Source organism: Protopterus annectens, chromosome 7.part0 (assembly GCF_019279795.1).
Source record: "Protopterus annectens isolate FY-2018-M chromosome 7.part0, PAN1.0, whole genome shotgun sequence".
Lineage (NCBI taxonomy): Eukaryota > Metazoa > Chordata > Ceratodontiformes > Protopteridae > Protopterus > Protopterus annectens.
In genome coordinates this window covers 524,925,651-524,942,188 of record NC_056739.1, presented here as the reverse complement: position 1 = coordinate 524,942,188, position 16,538 = coordinate 524,925,651, and the positions used below count along the sequence as shown (strand labels likewise).

Genomic DNA, 16,538 nt, shown 5'->3' with positions numbered 1-16,538 from the left:
CAGCAGGCAAGCTTGAGGGGTTCTACTGGAAGGTCTCTAGAGAAAAAATAATGCTACCAGGCATTTACATCTATACAGGGCTATGCTAAACCCTGTTGCACAGTGCACAGCAATGAGCAAATGCAAGGCTTATATACAGTATATCCAAACAGTTTGTAACACAACTACTAAAGGGAAAGCCCCAAACTAAGCCTTTCTTCAGCAATCCCCAACTCAGATGGGTCCTGAGCTACACACTTCTGCTACAAAGGTGCAGGGTGGCCCTCTTAACTTAATGTAGGATGGTTGATTTAGAGCAATGATACCAAACAGACTAGATTCAGCAGGTCTTAATCTAGCCTATGCTATGTAGGGCAAGATAAAATTATTTCTAGATGGGAAGGAATAGGGAAGAGTCATTTAAGGGGCAAAGTGTGAGGGTTTAGTTTTATACTATTAGATGACCTGCAGTGGTACCACTATCTGCACAAACGTGCAGCTCTCTGAGTAGCTGTGAACAGTGGGAGACTATGATAGTGTTTCCAAAGAGGATTTCAAACTGGACAGGTTTGCTTATATGCAAGCACAGGAAGATCTTTGACAAACGTAGAACAGCTTTTGCAGTATACGAGCAGGTAATAAAATGTCAGAATACCGTTAAAACAATCTAAGAGCAGTACAGTAACAAACAGATGGAGTTTCTTTAACAAGTGCAGGCTAAAAAATAGTGATAAATTCAACAAAATTAATAAAGGCAGCACAAAAATGTTAAATAGTACAGAAACAGTTAGAGCAAGTGCAAAAAAAAATAATAATAATTATTTCAGATTTGTAGAGCCAGATGGATTCAGAAACAATACAAGTCTTGTAGTCACAGGTGTCCAAGCCAGGCACAAGGAAGTTTTGAATAAATGAGTACATCCTCAGAAAAATGTAATTCTTTTATGCCAGCAGGATGCAAGGCTTTTACAGAGTTAAATCCACTGGCCAATCAGATAAATGGTTTACAACAGAGGTCAGAATTCATCTGATATTAGGAATCCTTGGAAATAAGTTCACTAACCCTGAGGAATGTTCACAACACACACAAACTTTGCAAAACTTAGAAATATTTTGGCAGACTCAGGAGAAATTTGGCAAACTCAGAACAGCTTTTGCAGTACCAGAGAAGGTTAGAAAATATCAGAATACTGTTAAAACAACCTAAAAACAGTACAGTAACAAACAGATGGAGTTTTTAACAAGTGCAGGCTGAAAAACATGGATACAGTCAGCTAAAGCAATAAATGTAGCACAGAACTATTAAATAGCACTGAAACAATTAAAACAAGTGTACACACACCCATATATATATATATATATATATATATATATATATATATATATATATATATATATATATACGCATATATAAAATACTTATATCAGCTTTGAGTTAAAAATGATGACTACTACTTCTATCATGCCAATGAATTTGCTGCAGCAAAGAAAAATGAGATAAGGCCATAGAATGTTCATTTATTTTAAATTATACTAAAGAATCTACAGAAATATGCAAAATATTAAAGATGAATTGGCATATTTTTGAAGCAGACAGTCGTATAATTGGAACTGTAGGAAATGCCCTAGGTTTACTTATAAGATAAAAAAATAGAAAAGGGAACTTTGTTATCAGAAGACACATTCAGAAGTATTGTCTGATAGGCAAGGTACACAAAAATGTAGGGACTGTAAATAAAATATGTAAATAAAAAATAGATAAACTAGTGATTTTAAAACTTCGTTGATGAGCTCAGTCACAATAATTTCCAAAAATCATGAAACCCAGGTAGTATTACAAAGCAACAAGCCTATATTTGTCATAGACACACGATCCTCAGTAACAAAAATATCAGAAATATTTTAACAATGTTAAACATATCAGCTTTTATATACTTAGAAGTAGGTGTGTAAAATATATGTATTGTTTAATTCTTCCAAAAGTTATGAAATCCAGGTAGTGATCCAAAGCAACATGCCTTTATTCATCACAGACAAGCTATTCTCAGTAACAAAAAAATCTGAACTATTTTAACAAAATGCTAAACATATCAGCTTTTATATACTTAGAATTAGGTGTGGAAAATATATGAATTGTTTAATTTTTATATACTTAGACGTAGGTGTGGAAACACTCACTGTGGTAAGATTGGAACTAGACAGATTCTTGCGCTTGTTTTTATTGTATGTATATACATACATGTTGTTTCTAAAACATGCAAGAACTTCAGATGCTAATTTATTTAAGCATTATGTAGACTGTAAAACAAAGAATGTGGATTACTAAGCTCAATGCATTCTATCCTGTATTTGAAAGACAGAATATATGAACAATTGGCTAAAAGGAAAGAAAAGACAATGCAATAGCATGACATATTCTAAATAAAAGGGAAGGAGCATCATTTTAACTTTTTGTTTTTAGAAAAAAATCCTAGCGAATCAAAGAGGTAGAGATCTTAAAAATTATACTGATTGTAAGGAAAGGAACTGAATATTATCCTTTAATTCCACATATGAACCAAGATTAAACAATAGTGTTTCTTTGAAACCAGTACTTAGACAAAATAATTTATTTCATTAAGAAAGTATTATGCATTTTAGTATGTTTTGAATATAGTATCTTTAAGAGTAAATGTGTTCATCGTTAACATTGTTAATTGATCATCTGATTTTAAAAGTTTATCTAATGGGGCAAAATTACGTGAGTTGTAATTCATTTGAGAAGGTTACATGTGAAAACATGTTTGTGAGAATTTCTGAATTTTACAATATATGTTCTCTCTGGATGGTACTTGGCCATCTGTTTTATTTATTTGTTTATTTATTTATTTTTAATTTAAAGTTCACAGTTCACCTGGCTTTGAGACTTTTGGATGTGGGGAGAATAAGAGATCTAGGAGAAAATCTTTTTTGGACACAAGGATGGCATTCAAATTTTATGGAGACCACTTATTTATGTTTTAATCCCTTAGAAAGTCTATTGAAATGAAAACTTACAGCATGTAGAAGGCAATAAGGAATTTAAAGTAAACATGTTTGCATTATCGTACATTAGCAGAATTACTTCAAAGAGTATTTATAGTTTGTTAGTAGGACATAGGAAAACACTATAGGTCATGAACGTTCAACAGCATCATGTGATACTAGAAGTAAGGTTGAGAATTCATTGTGATATTGCATATAAACAAAGCTTCCATTTGTCATTTAGGTACAACAATACTAAATCATAACATTTTTATCCTGATATTATTTGTTGTTTTCCTTTGCAGTTCTACGGAAACAGCGACAGTATATAAAGGACTTGAATATGGATTTACATTTTATGCTGAAGGCAATTGGATTCATTCTGTTGATAATTATTGGAATTCCTGGCAATCTAACAATTTTAACACTGTTTGCCTACATCAGAATCTCCTCAAAAAAGCTTTTGCCTGTTGACCTCATCATCATAAACCTTGCCTTTGTTAATCTGATAACTATACTTGTAGAAAGTATCCCACAACTTCTTACAGCTCTTGAGTTCCACAGACTTTTCAATAATGAGGGATGTATGGCCATAATATTCAGTTTCTTTGTCACAAGGGGCATGTCAATCTGCATTACAGCTCTACTGAGTTGTTATCAACTAATTATAATTTCCTCACATTCGAGTATGTTCGCAGTCTTTAAACAGAACATTATCCAAAGGCAGTTTCACATCCTTGTGTTCTTATGGAGCTTTAATATATTCATCTATGTTTGGATATTACCTTATTCATATTCAGGTGCAGACTCATTTAATGCAGAATACATATTAGATTTAGAATACTGTGTCATAATTTTCCCAAATTATTTGTATTTTATGACCATTGGATCAATTCGTATCTTCAGAGACTTTCTGTTCCTAATGATAATGGTAGCAGCAAGCAGCTTCATTGTTGCTATTTTGTATCAACATAATCAAAAAATAAAGCACATGCTTCAGCCTACGAGAACTCAAAACAACTCCACTGAAGGCCGTGTTGCAAAAGGAGTAGTTACAATGGTAGTGTTGTATATTTTTTTCTATGGTGTTGATAATATATTTTGGGTATATACATTATGTAGTGCCAGCATACATCCAGAAATTTCAGATGTACGTGTGTTTTTCACAACGTGTTACTCTGTGTTTAGTTCAATTATAATAATTTTTACCAACCAAAAAATGAAAAAGATCTTGATATCAGCCTTAGTGTGTAAAGAATCAAGACCACAAGAAAATGTAATTTTTCATGTGCAAGTTTAATCTTGTGTCAATTTTTCTCAAATAAATGTATTACCCTTGAAGAAATATGCATTACATATAACAATAACATTTAACAAAGAATAATCCCATCAACTTAAAAGGCTTTTCTTGTCCATTATAAACAGTTCAGTACAATGCACAGAAAAGTTTTGTTATTCACAGACTTATCAGTGAAATATCTACTTTATTATAAATAAAATAGTAACAATATATGCACATGTAATCACTTTACTTTCATAAGTTTGTAGGTTCATAGTTTACTAAGCTGTTACTACATTAACAACCACTAGGGCCCTTAAAAGCCTAGTCAGCACCCCAAACCTTTTTTGTCTTTTGTATCATGGACATCTATATGGGGGGCATATTAGTATACAGGGAACTAAGGATTTGTGTGGTGGAGTGTTATTTAGGATAATTATTTTCTTATTGATGGCCTCTGTCCCTAAGGGAAATGGGGGCCAGACTGGGAGCAAATTTAAGATTTCCCATACAATTGTCAAAGTTTTGTTTGAATAGGGTCAGGGATAGACTTTGTTTTACATGAATGGGGTGCCTATTCCATACTGGAGTGATCCTTTGAGATATATATTTGTCTCTCCAGCATTTTTTTTTTGTCATAAGTGAAGTTCAGATACTTGGATCTATTGTTTCTGGTGCTGTTTGTTTTGCACATGTGCAACAGATCCATCAGGGCTTGTTCTGAGGAAGCTCTGTTTGCCAGAAAAAGATATTCTGCCATCAGCCTGTATGAGACTGACTACAGAGAAGGATTCTCTAGGCAATCACTGTAGAACAGGGTGGTTATGCCTGAATTCTCCTAGTGAGAAACATTTGTGGGTAAACTAACTGTTGCAAGTGTTTGGTTACACACATGCCAAAGGGGGCACTGTATTCAATGACTGGTCTGATAAGGCTAAGTAGAGTGGTGCTATAACTTCCTATGGACCTGGATGCCATACCCTTGCCTAGAATTTAAGTGACATAGAATGATTTTCTTACCATCTTAGCTACATGTTGGTCAAAGGCCATATTGCTTTCTACATATGTTCCCCGATCCGTGCCATTGCAATGCATTTTTGATATTGGATTTTTGGCCATGGCTTTGGCACCAGTCATTTGTCTGTGTTAAACCATCTTGCAAGATGGTGTATTGGGGGGAGTAATGGCTTTAGTATAATGGTTAAGGTCTTCACCTAATAGTTACAAGATACATGGTTTAATTCTGATTTTGTGTTATTGGTTACGCTTAAAATGGCCCTTCAGGGCAATTAACATAATATTTTTCTATAAACCTATAAATTTACAGTCAGCTGTGAATTTGTTGAGCCAGATGCCTTAAACATTAGTCAAACAGGAGTGGGCCCAGCAAATAGCCCTGGGATACACTGCTGGTGACCAGTCTCATGGTTGAAGTGGTCTTGATGATCCTGATTTCTGCCTCATAGATCATACATAGTTACTAGACTATTGAACCATGAGAATCATTAAAAGCATAGGCATGCATTTACATGAAGTTGTAGCCCTTATATTTTAGGATGAATAACTCAGAGCTGACAGAACACTTACATATTCCCCCTGTCCATAAGAAACAATTGTGCCAGATAACTGGTGAATTTGCAGTTTCTCATCTATTTGTCCACACCACATTCGAATACAGTCACAGAAACACTTATCTTATGTAGAGAGGAAGAAGATTCCCAAGAAGTGCTCTTCTCTTTAATATATAAACCTATCATTCCAGCTTGCTATATTTATGTTTCAGAAAAGAGTAAAATCTCTCAGGTGGATATTTATGTCACCATTGAACTTGTGAGATGTACAGTAGGCTTAAAAGGATACTGTTTGTCGAGGCACTGAACTCAAAGTAGGGATTACTTCTCAGTACCTTGTATGATACTAAGAAAAGAGACAAGGCTGTTAGTGGTCATTATAGATTTTATGATTTATGCCATTGATGTTTTTGATGAGAAAGTGTTGTAGTCACTTAAGTTGTACCAAGTGTTTTGACATGTACATACTGAAGTCAGCAACATATACAAGAAGTCAAAGTCAAAGTAAACTTTATTGTCATTCAGAAATCACACAAGTGCAAAAACTGAACGAAATTCCATATCTCCAGACACAATGTGCAGACAACATATAGACTATTTTAACAGACACTTACACATTTAACACCCAGCTGTTGCATCATGGACATGCAGGTAGACAGACTAATATTACACATAATTAGAAGCACAATGATAAGTTCTGAATATAGTGAAATGCTCACATCCATGTATCTGGATGTCATACACATTCTAATAAGCTGTGAAATCAAAAAAAACTTTTCTTAAAAATAATGGATACATGGCAAATGAAGGACAGTTCATTGTTGTCATAGGTTCCAGGTCCCTAACTAATGCATCAATTTTCTAGGGTGTATTGATGTGATAATTACTTATTTTTTTTAGACTGAGTTGAATAATGCAGCAGCAAAACACATAAACTATATGCATTGCTTCCAACATAATTAAAGTAAAATAAAGTGTAGTTTAGAGTCAAAGGAAGTACTGAAATAATTTTAAATAACCATAGAACAACAGGACCGCTCGGAAAAATAGCAGCTTCTACAAGTCCTTAAACCTAAATTACCAGCAGGATAGTTACTATACTCTTGGACAATGGCTAAAAAATGGAATTCCCTGCCTGCAGTATTAAAAATAATCCTAAATACTTTAAAACCACTCTTCAAAACCACTATCTCACCAACTGGATATGTAACTGCTCCAGTTCAATTTCTGCCATTACCTAATTTGTCTACTGAACTTAGTCATTCCTCCTCTAGCATGTGCTAATATCTTTTTTTTCCCCTGCACTAGGTTATTTTACCATATTCCTTTTAACTACTTCCATTCTCAACCGTCATACCTCTCCTAAACACCTTCTACCTCTGCCTGTCTGCTCCCTTTACATGCATTCTAATTTCTGTAATTTTATCTAGTACTTTAATTCAATGCTGTCTTTCAGCCAGTCCATACCTTATAATTCATTTATTTCTAGTATTACCTAAAATGTATTGATGTCACTCAAACCACTACTCCATTACTGTAAATATTTGATTTCCTTTATAATTGTACCACAATACTTATGCATCTAATTGAATTGAGTTTGTGTATAATATTTCTTTCAAACAAATGATCTCATGCAGGTCTTGTAAAATGTCCTTAAAAATGGTATGTGTCATGTACAATCTTGGAGCTTTTCTCCCCAGGCCTCTACCAAAAATGGGCTTTTCCTGGCCCAGTGGACTTTCCCGGTAATGAAATGCCACTAAATAAATAAATAGAATAGTACAGCTGATTTTTGCTGCTCTGACAGTATTGTATTGTTACTCACCTGGTATGAGTAAACTGACTGTATATCTTCAGCTCTTAATTCTGTTAAGTCAGTCACTAATGATTCCCTACATCGTGGAATAATGAGATTACATAAATGTAGAACATGGCAAGAAATAAATACTCTTCAAATCTTGTGAAAAATATAAACCTGTTAAGGATGTCTCATTCACAAATCCCAGCCTTAACAATGCTTGAGTGCTTTCCAAAAGCTTGTTATGGACACTGTTAAAATCAAGTCATATACTCTTCGGTTAGGTTGGTACTAAGCTAACTGCCCTTGCAAGCCATTTTAAGCCTAGTCAATTTTCCCTTGTGTGACTCAAACCCTATACCTTGTGTTTGGAAGGCAAACACCTTAACCATTAGGCCACAAGGGCTGAGAGCAGATAATAATGGCTTGGAAGGAACAAAGGCATAAAAAGCATTAAAACTTCACTATGCCACATTTATAAGCAGAAAGTGCAGCAGAACAATGTGTCTAATAGCTTTTAAAGCCTTTATTTTTACAAAGGTCATCTTTGTTTAGGCATGCAGCTTGTTTTACAGTGCTAAAGTGGTTTGCAGCTTTAAATACTGGTGAAACATGTTGTGCTCTTATGCTCTCCTTTTTTGTTTACTTTTCTTGTAACTTCACTTACTGGAGTTGTTAAAGTTCCTGCCAATACAAAGAATTATGATTGGGTTACTAATCACAAACTTTTACTATAAATTCTCAACATAGATGTTAAGATTTGCTTCCTAAACTTTGTTGTCAAGGGGAATTGTTTGTTATCCAAGTCTCAAATATATAATAAGTTAGTTATGAACAGAGATCTGATCATAATCACCTGTAAAGTGCATGGAGTACTGTGATTACACTCCAAAAACAGTTAAATCACATCCTGGTTCTGTCCTACCCCACAGGGAGAACCAACCTTAACAACACTTAAAAGGGTGCTTAGCATCTGTCGGCTCTACTCCAGAACAAGATCCAACCTTAACAACACTTAGAAGGGTGCCAGAGCAACATCCAAATTTAGCAATACCTGGAAAGGTGCTTAACAACTGTTGGCTCTACTCTAGAGTGAGATCCAAACAACACTTAGAAGGGTGCTTAACAACTGTCAGCTCTACTCTAGAGCAAGATCCAACTTTAGCAACACTTAGAAGGGTGCTTAACAACGGTTAGCTCTACTCAAGAATGAGATCCAATATTAAAAAAATATATATTTAGAAGGGTGCTTGACAATTGTCAAGCATCCCCCTTGCACCATTAAGATCGCATCTAGCAATAAAAGCTGACAGTGGCAGCCAAGAAACAGCGGAAGTAGAACATGAAATAGATTCATTTCTACTTCATTTCTGCCTGCTGTCTGCCACATTACAACCACTACTATGAAACAAACTGCTTCCCTTAGAGGAATGCAGACCATTTCCCCACTTCCTTACCTGGTTTCAAAGGTGGCACAATACATTGTTTATTTTTTTTTCTTTATTTTACATTTCAGAAACTAGTAGTAAGTGGAACAAATAAATCTCTGTATACTACAAGGAATTATGATCATATCTCCATTTGTAACATTGTTACGTGTTCTCGACATGGATGGCTACATTCACATCTCAAGCTGTGTTTTTGAGGTGAATGTCTTGGCATCCCTGTAACAAATACATAATAAACACTTTATGATTGGTGAATCAATTAGATCCTCTTTATAATGTTGTATTCACTGAATAAGGACTCTAATTTAGAATGTAATCCTCTCATCTCCATATCATAAAAACTCACATGACCTTTTCTCCCATTTCAGTACTCCTTTTGTTCCCCACAGCCTGCCTCTCCTTTTTCATAATTGATTTTTTTCTCACTTGCTGTAAACATTAGGCATTTTCTCAGAGTTGATAGAATGCCATTTACTTGTTAATTAACTAAGTTAATGTGGTAGTTAGGTTATGTGGACTACTATAATTTTTTAGGCATAAGAAAGAGTTTGCTTTAACCAGGTTCTTCATACACATTTGTACGCTATGAAAAGTTGTTATTCTTCTGTGACCTGTTTTTTTAGTAGTGACAAAAACTTACACTCCCTTTAATTTGCATAATTATAGTTATCCACATTCCTTTATCACGCAGTTGCTGCATTTTGTATAGAGTACTCCTAGCTACCTGCAGTTCATGTTATCCTTTGTATAACTATGTCATGTCTGCAAGTACCTGGGCTTCAAATCTTTGTGCTTATTCACACAAATAAAGTCATACAACTTTTCTCTACAGCTGTTCTGTAAGTGTGAGCATTTCTGAAAAGACATTTCTGGTTAATGAATAAAAAAGTGAAGAAAAAAAAAGACCTTGTCTATAGCATTACTCTGTTGTGCAGCCACAGAGCTCCATGCATAAATTATGCATGCAACTGCCCCCCCCCCCAAGTATAGTACTTCAATCACAACACTGCACCAGCTGCAGATGGGCTGATCACAATGGGGAAACATATGACTAGACATCAGAAAGGTATAGCTGCAGCCTACATTTTCAACCAAACTGGGTGGAGAAGTCTTATCTCTTTGCTGCTTGAAATATGTTCTAATATTATTTTATGTTCATGCTGCAATCCTTTTAAGGACTAGGGGAAACATTTTTTTTATTTTATTTTTTTTTCTGTTTTGCATTTGTTTTTCCTCTTAAGAAGTGACTGTCTGTGAAATAGGAAGTGGCTGTGTGTTCATAGTTACAGTCTGATCCTCTTTCAGCAGGAATAATGCAAGGTTTATAGAGATGGTATGTATAAGCAGCCTGTGTTTTCAAATGATTTGTGCAGAGAAATGCTGCCTTATTGTTGTTGGAAATATGTATTCTTATATTATTTTGTGTTTACCTTTAAGTCCTTTTCAGGACTAGAGGAAACACTATGGGGGAATTTAATAAAGCCTACACAGTGTTTTTTACCATATAAGCATCACGCCACACTGCTTACATGAAAGTAAGCAGGTTTCAGATTCAGTAAACACTGCTGTGCGGCGCGCATGCACACATCAACATGGGAAGTCATGGCATTCAAATCACCTCATAACCTCATGCAAATGAGTCACATAGAGCAATCCAGCAAGCAGACAGACAACTCTTCTGATACCACGTCAGTGTCTGTAATGTACTCAGAAAAATTCCATGTACAGTAGTGTAGACAGACAAAAGGGGTTGTAAAATGTAGATATATGGACAGAAATTGCATGCTACATACAGATATGAGTGAAACTATTCTCCTGTGTGTCTGAAAATTTAAAAGTAATAAGTTAAATTAATTTAATTTTTTTTTAATTATCTGGGCTTGTTTGCACAGCACACCACAGTGCGCAAACATGCTTTATAAAAAATAATTGGGAAAAACAAAATAATATTATGTGACAGAAATGTATTACAGGACCTTGCATGGAGTATCTGCAATGGTGCATTGGTGTTGTTGCTAATGTGGTAGGGCTATGAAGCATGTAGTTTCCAGGCTGTGAGTATGGATCCCTATGCAAATGAGGTGGAGTTACTGAATAGCATAAAGGGGTAATCGTGTCCGCATATCCCCTTCATGGAGGCAAAGAACCATGTTGTTGTTTACAGAGGAGGTAGCTGACATCAGGGCAGGGTGTGTCCAATGACTTCTAAGCTTATTTCAGCTTATCTGCATCTGTTTGCACTGTGCGTAACCATGCTGTGAGTGTGTCCTTTTGGGGGGGGGGGTGCACTAACTTCTAAGCTTGTTTGGCTAAGGGGTGTGTGTTTCCACAGCACACTGCTATGCTGAGTGGGGAAGTCCGGGGAGGTGTATACTTAAGTGCAAAGCTTTGTTTACCTATGGGGTGCCCATTTGCATGGCGCATTGCAGTGCTGAGTGTATCTAAAAGCCAATGACATATTAATTAGTGCTGACCCCTGTTTAACTTAAACTAGGACCATTAAATTATGTTAATGATATACTAGGCAGGTGGAATGCATCGTATGTAGCCAATCACATAGTCAGCACCTACAGCAGAACACTGTAAAGTATGCATACACCCTACAATCTGATTTTTCCCCCATACTCTGCACCATTGGAGTACAGACTTGGAAATTTTAACTGAGAGAATGCTAGGGGCTGCTGCAGGTCTGCTACATCTGTATGTGCTAGATGTTGACATCAGTGCTGCTGCTGACAATAGGCCTAGACAGAGAAGGAGAAGAGTGTTCAGGCCCAGGGTAATCTTCCAGGAGCTACTTGAGCTGGAGATTATAGAGTGCTACAGGGTTCACAGGGACATACTACAAGAACTCACTGAGCTCTGCCACCCTCAACTCAGACCCACAGCCAACAGAGGGAGCCCATCCCAGTGTAAACAAAAGTATTTGTAGCCCTTAGCATACTAGCTGCAGGTACTTTCCAAAGACTAACTGAGGAAATGATGGGGGTCTCACAGGCATCAGAATCCAGGGTACTCCACCAGTTCCTGAATGCTATGTTACCATATGCCAGTGAGCACATTTCTTCCCCCTCACCCCTGAGGTGAGGGCCAGCAATATGCAACACATCTACCATGTAGCACACTACCCTGAGGTACTGGGTGTCATAGATTGCACTCATGTATATATCAAGTCACCACCCAGTGAGGAGGGTAGACTCTACGTCAACTGCAAGGGGTAGCACTCCATGAACTGCCAGGTCATTTGTAATGCCCAGGGGATTATCATGAATGTGTGTGTTGGCAGTCATGGCAGTTATCATGACTCCCATATCTGGCATGCATCACAGATGTTTGTTAGGGGGTCATCCTACATAGCCATTTACTGGGGGATGCTGGCTACATACTGGAACCGTGGATGATGACATCCATCAGAAATGCATACACACCCATGGAAGAACACCATAATGAGGCACACAGACAAACTAGAAACATCATAGAGCATGTGTCTGAGCTTTAGAAGTCACGTTTCTGTGCTTCAATATATCCGGTGGAGCCATGCAGCACTCTCCAGCCACATGTGCACATATGCTCACAGTATGTGTCATGCTACACAATATGATCCTGCAGAAACAGCTGCAGCAGGATCAGCAAAGGGAAAGGATACATAGCCCCAACAGTAGCTAGGTCACCACAGCCACAGTCACAAGAGGACTCTGAGGAGGAACCCCCTGATGATGTCTCTGTAGGCAGACGTAGGCATGCCCAGTATTCCCTGGCTTTGTTTAAGAGACAATGCATAGCACATTCACTGACATCCTATGGCCCTAGGGACTGACACCTGACTCTTACTCAAATACATATATTAAAATTGTTGATGCCAGGCAACCCACACAACCTGTACCTATCCATGCATTGGCTGTGTACTGCTTGCATCATACAGAGTCAGCCCTGAACTACAGTCTTGTCAGCTGCTGTATTTGCAAGGTAAGTGTCTAATCTACACACTACTTGTAATGACTACTATAATATGGTATCATATGTATGGCTCTGCTACATTAATGCAAGGAAATATAGTGGGCTATGTGGAAGGAAGTAACATCCACATGGGACTACAGGTACCCAGTCCAATAGTATGTGTTCCCTAATAATAACTAGGCCTCATGGTTGGAATATTCATACATTAGTCAAGGGAGATGTTAAACAGTGGGGTCACATGATATTTGGACTACTGTCTATCCCAGCAGATCATGTGCTGTTGTACCTCCATGCCAACACAGCAGTGTTCCCAAATAGCTGCTTTAACAGTAAGTCAGCAATGGTATATAAGTAGACCAAGCAATCTCAGGGCTGTAACATAGAACAAAATCACATACTGTACATCACACATAATGAAGGAATAACAACCTACATTTTTATGCTGTTGATTGTGTGTTGAATGACTCCTCTCTGTCTGGCAGCCTGTGTGGCTCAGTGGACTAGGGCAGCTAGCATGGGTGATGGTGTTGATGGTTCTAATCTGGAAGTAGTTACATCTTTTGCATGTGAGGTATTATTATGTTGGTGTTTTCATAGACTGTTAGTCTGTGTGTGGATTAACATTAAGAACTTCAGTCACATATTATGTACAGCAGACAGCTGGGGAATGCCATGGACATTATGAGTGAAGTGCAGTACTGCAGAAACAGGGACAGATCTTATTGTCTGTAACACACAAAATCCCAAACTGGAGTACAGGTAGGTGTGGCATAGAGTCAGTTTATAAGTATTGACAGTCCCACTGGGCATGCCCATGCACTTAGTTAAAATTAATGCAATTCCGATGCCCCTTCAGTTAAAAAGAGCTCAGTTCTGTTGCTCCTTCATCAAAATGACCTACTATGTGTAGATATGTCTATAAATAGACATATGTATACATGTACTTCTGTCACTATCTCTCTCTCACATACATATTATATCTATCTCTATGTAGTGCCAAATATAGCTACATATATTAAAATGATACATAAACTCTCCCCAAATATCTACATAATGCATATACATATCACACGCACACACACACACACACACACACACACACACACACACACACACACAGTTACATTTATATATACATCCCTGTTATGTACATAAATATATGTGTAGATGTCTGTATTGTCCTACATACCCTAATCATGGTGAATAAATCTGCACTATCACACATCCATACTATTTATCAAAGGATCCAAACTAAGGGTGCAACAGTACATAATCCACTTATCTACAGACACCTGTGCCTGTTGGATGTCACCACTTTGACAGACATAGGTGAGCAGGTGGTGTAATGTATAATGTTGTCAATGCATGCATGGGCAGGGCACATTGTTCCTGCCCACAGGTTTGCCTATCTAAGTGCAAACAGACACATATGGCCATACTGGTAACTGTACACACATAGCTAGGATATTAACAGTTATCTCACTGCTAAGATACTATATGCAGGTAACAGTACAAAGCACTATCACTCTGCAGTACACAGATGCTGTTCAACACAAGCCTAATTTGTGTAATGTGCAAGTACTGTGCCTGCAATCATATACACAACATCCTTAACCTGTGGCATGTGTGAATAGTACTATGCTCTATATTGTATAAGACTAGATAAGTAGGGGCTCTAATCTCAGTCCAGGCTACTTGGTGAATGTGTGTGTGTGTGTGTGTGTGTGTGTGTGTGTGTGTGTGTATGTATACCCCACTATAAAACAAGTGACAGATACTCATGGGCTATCCACCTGCAATACACTTTTCGGGCCTATAACTTGCTGCTGGCTTCCAAACTGCCATCTTCTACAAGGTTATATAATGTCATCCACCTTAAGACTACCAGCTGAGAGGGTGTTTTTAGACTTAAGCCGTGGCTCATGCAATAAATATTGTGAGCTATAGTATGTAAGACTAGATAGGTAGGGGTTCTAATCTCACTCCAGGCTATTTGTTGTGTGTGCATGTCCATATGGCATGAGTATGAATACCTTGGTAACTTAGATGTAGGAAGGGCTTTGCAGCATTTTGTTTGTAGCATGTGATATGGTCCACTAAAGTATTGACCACAACAAGGCCTACTGATGTCATCAAGCATAATATGTCCTAAACTGATAGTACTAGCAGACATGAGGTGTGTTGTGTGCATCACTTACTATGATCTGTAGCGTGTACCATTGTATAGGTAAGTGTTCTTATCTACAGCTAGACAAATTGCACTACATGTTTGCCTTTGCACATCCTGTACACAATGTTTGGAAGCTGTGCTAGCCTCAATGTAGCCATGTTTGTGCGTGAGCTTGTTAGAGCATTTTACATCATGTTATGGAACCATAGGTTCATAGGTTCATAGGTTGGTACTAGGCTATCAGTCCTAGGGCCTATACAAGCCTAGCCATAACAATTCCCTGGCTATTTCTTCCCACATTATTTACTTTCCTGGACCCCTGTCTAGCAGGGCGACTGACATGATCCCTGGGGTGAATTTCCTTTCTCCCATCCAATCGTCAAGGTTCCTCTTGAAGAGGTCCAAAGAGGCACTCTGCTGGACATGTATGGGCAATCAATTCCAGAGTCTGGGGAGTCTCTGGGTCAGGAACCTATCCCTCCAACATGTTTTGTTTATTGTGATGACAAGGTTTAGATCCCTGGAGCGTGTAGCTCTGAGGGATTGGGATTTCTTTAAGTGTAGCATGTCCAACAGCTCTGGGTTTGACATGGCCTTGTTTGTTAAGCAGAGATCGCCTCTTAGTAGACGATATGTGACAGAGTATAGCTGGAGTTTTTTAAGGCGGTCAGCGTAGGGCATCTGCTTTAGGCCTGTGATTCTTTTAGTGAGGTATTTCTGAGGCCTTTCCAGTTGTTGCAGATGTCTTGAGAGGTACATACCAAATGGGGCGTTGTATTCTATAAAGGGTCTAATGAGGGATGAGTACAGTGGGACAATGACCTCCTTTTTTCTGGATGAAAAGCCCTTCGTGATGAGGTGTGCCACATAGAAGGATTTCCTGACTGTTGTGGTGATGTGGTTATTGAAGGTGAGACCACTGTCCACCTGTGTCCCTAAGTCTCTTATCACACTTTCTGTGTTTAGTGTACTGCCACCTATATGGTAATTCATGGATACATGTTTTTCCCAAAGGGATAACAATACATTTCTTGGCATTGAGCTTGAGCCCATGGCTCTGGCACCAAGCATCTGTTTCTGTAAGGCCCTTTGTAGAGTATCCACATCATTTGGGATTCAATAATGGCTCCCAGTTTGCAGTCATCTGCAAACTTTGTTAGCCAGAGTCCCTTAGTGTTGACCTGTACTTCAGAGAAGTAGATGCCAAACAAGAGCGGCCCCAGGACTGAACCCTGAGGTACTCCACTTGTCACTTGTCTGGAGCTGGATTTGGAGTCGGCTACATTTACAGTGTGGGTTCTATCAGTAAGCCATTTAGCAACCCATTGGGTGA

At 37.7% G+C, this 16,538-nt stretch overlaps 1 protein-coding gene across 1 annotated transcript in view; it reads left to right on the top strand.

The window, feature by feature from the left end:
• The first annotated feature begins 3,325 nt into the window (after window positions 1-3,325).
• The window catches only part of LOC122806024 (olfactory receptor class A-like protein 1), a 112,473-nt gene continuing 99,260 nt past the window's right edge, over window positions 3,326-16,538 (top strand). The window contains exons 1-2 of the mRNA XM_044076264.1: window positions 3,326-3,566; window positions 3,783-4,132. Coding sequence (XP_043932199.1) covers window positions 3,326-3,566; window positions 3,783-4,132 — 591 coding nt within the window. The remainder of the gene's footprint in view (window positions 3,567-3,782; window positions 4,133-16,538) is intronic.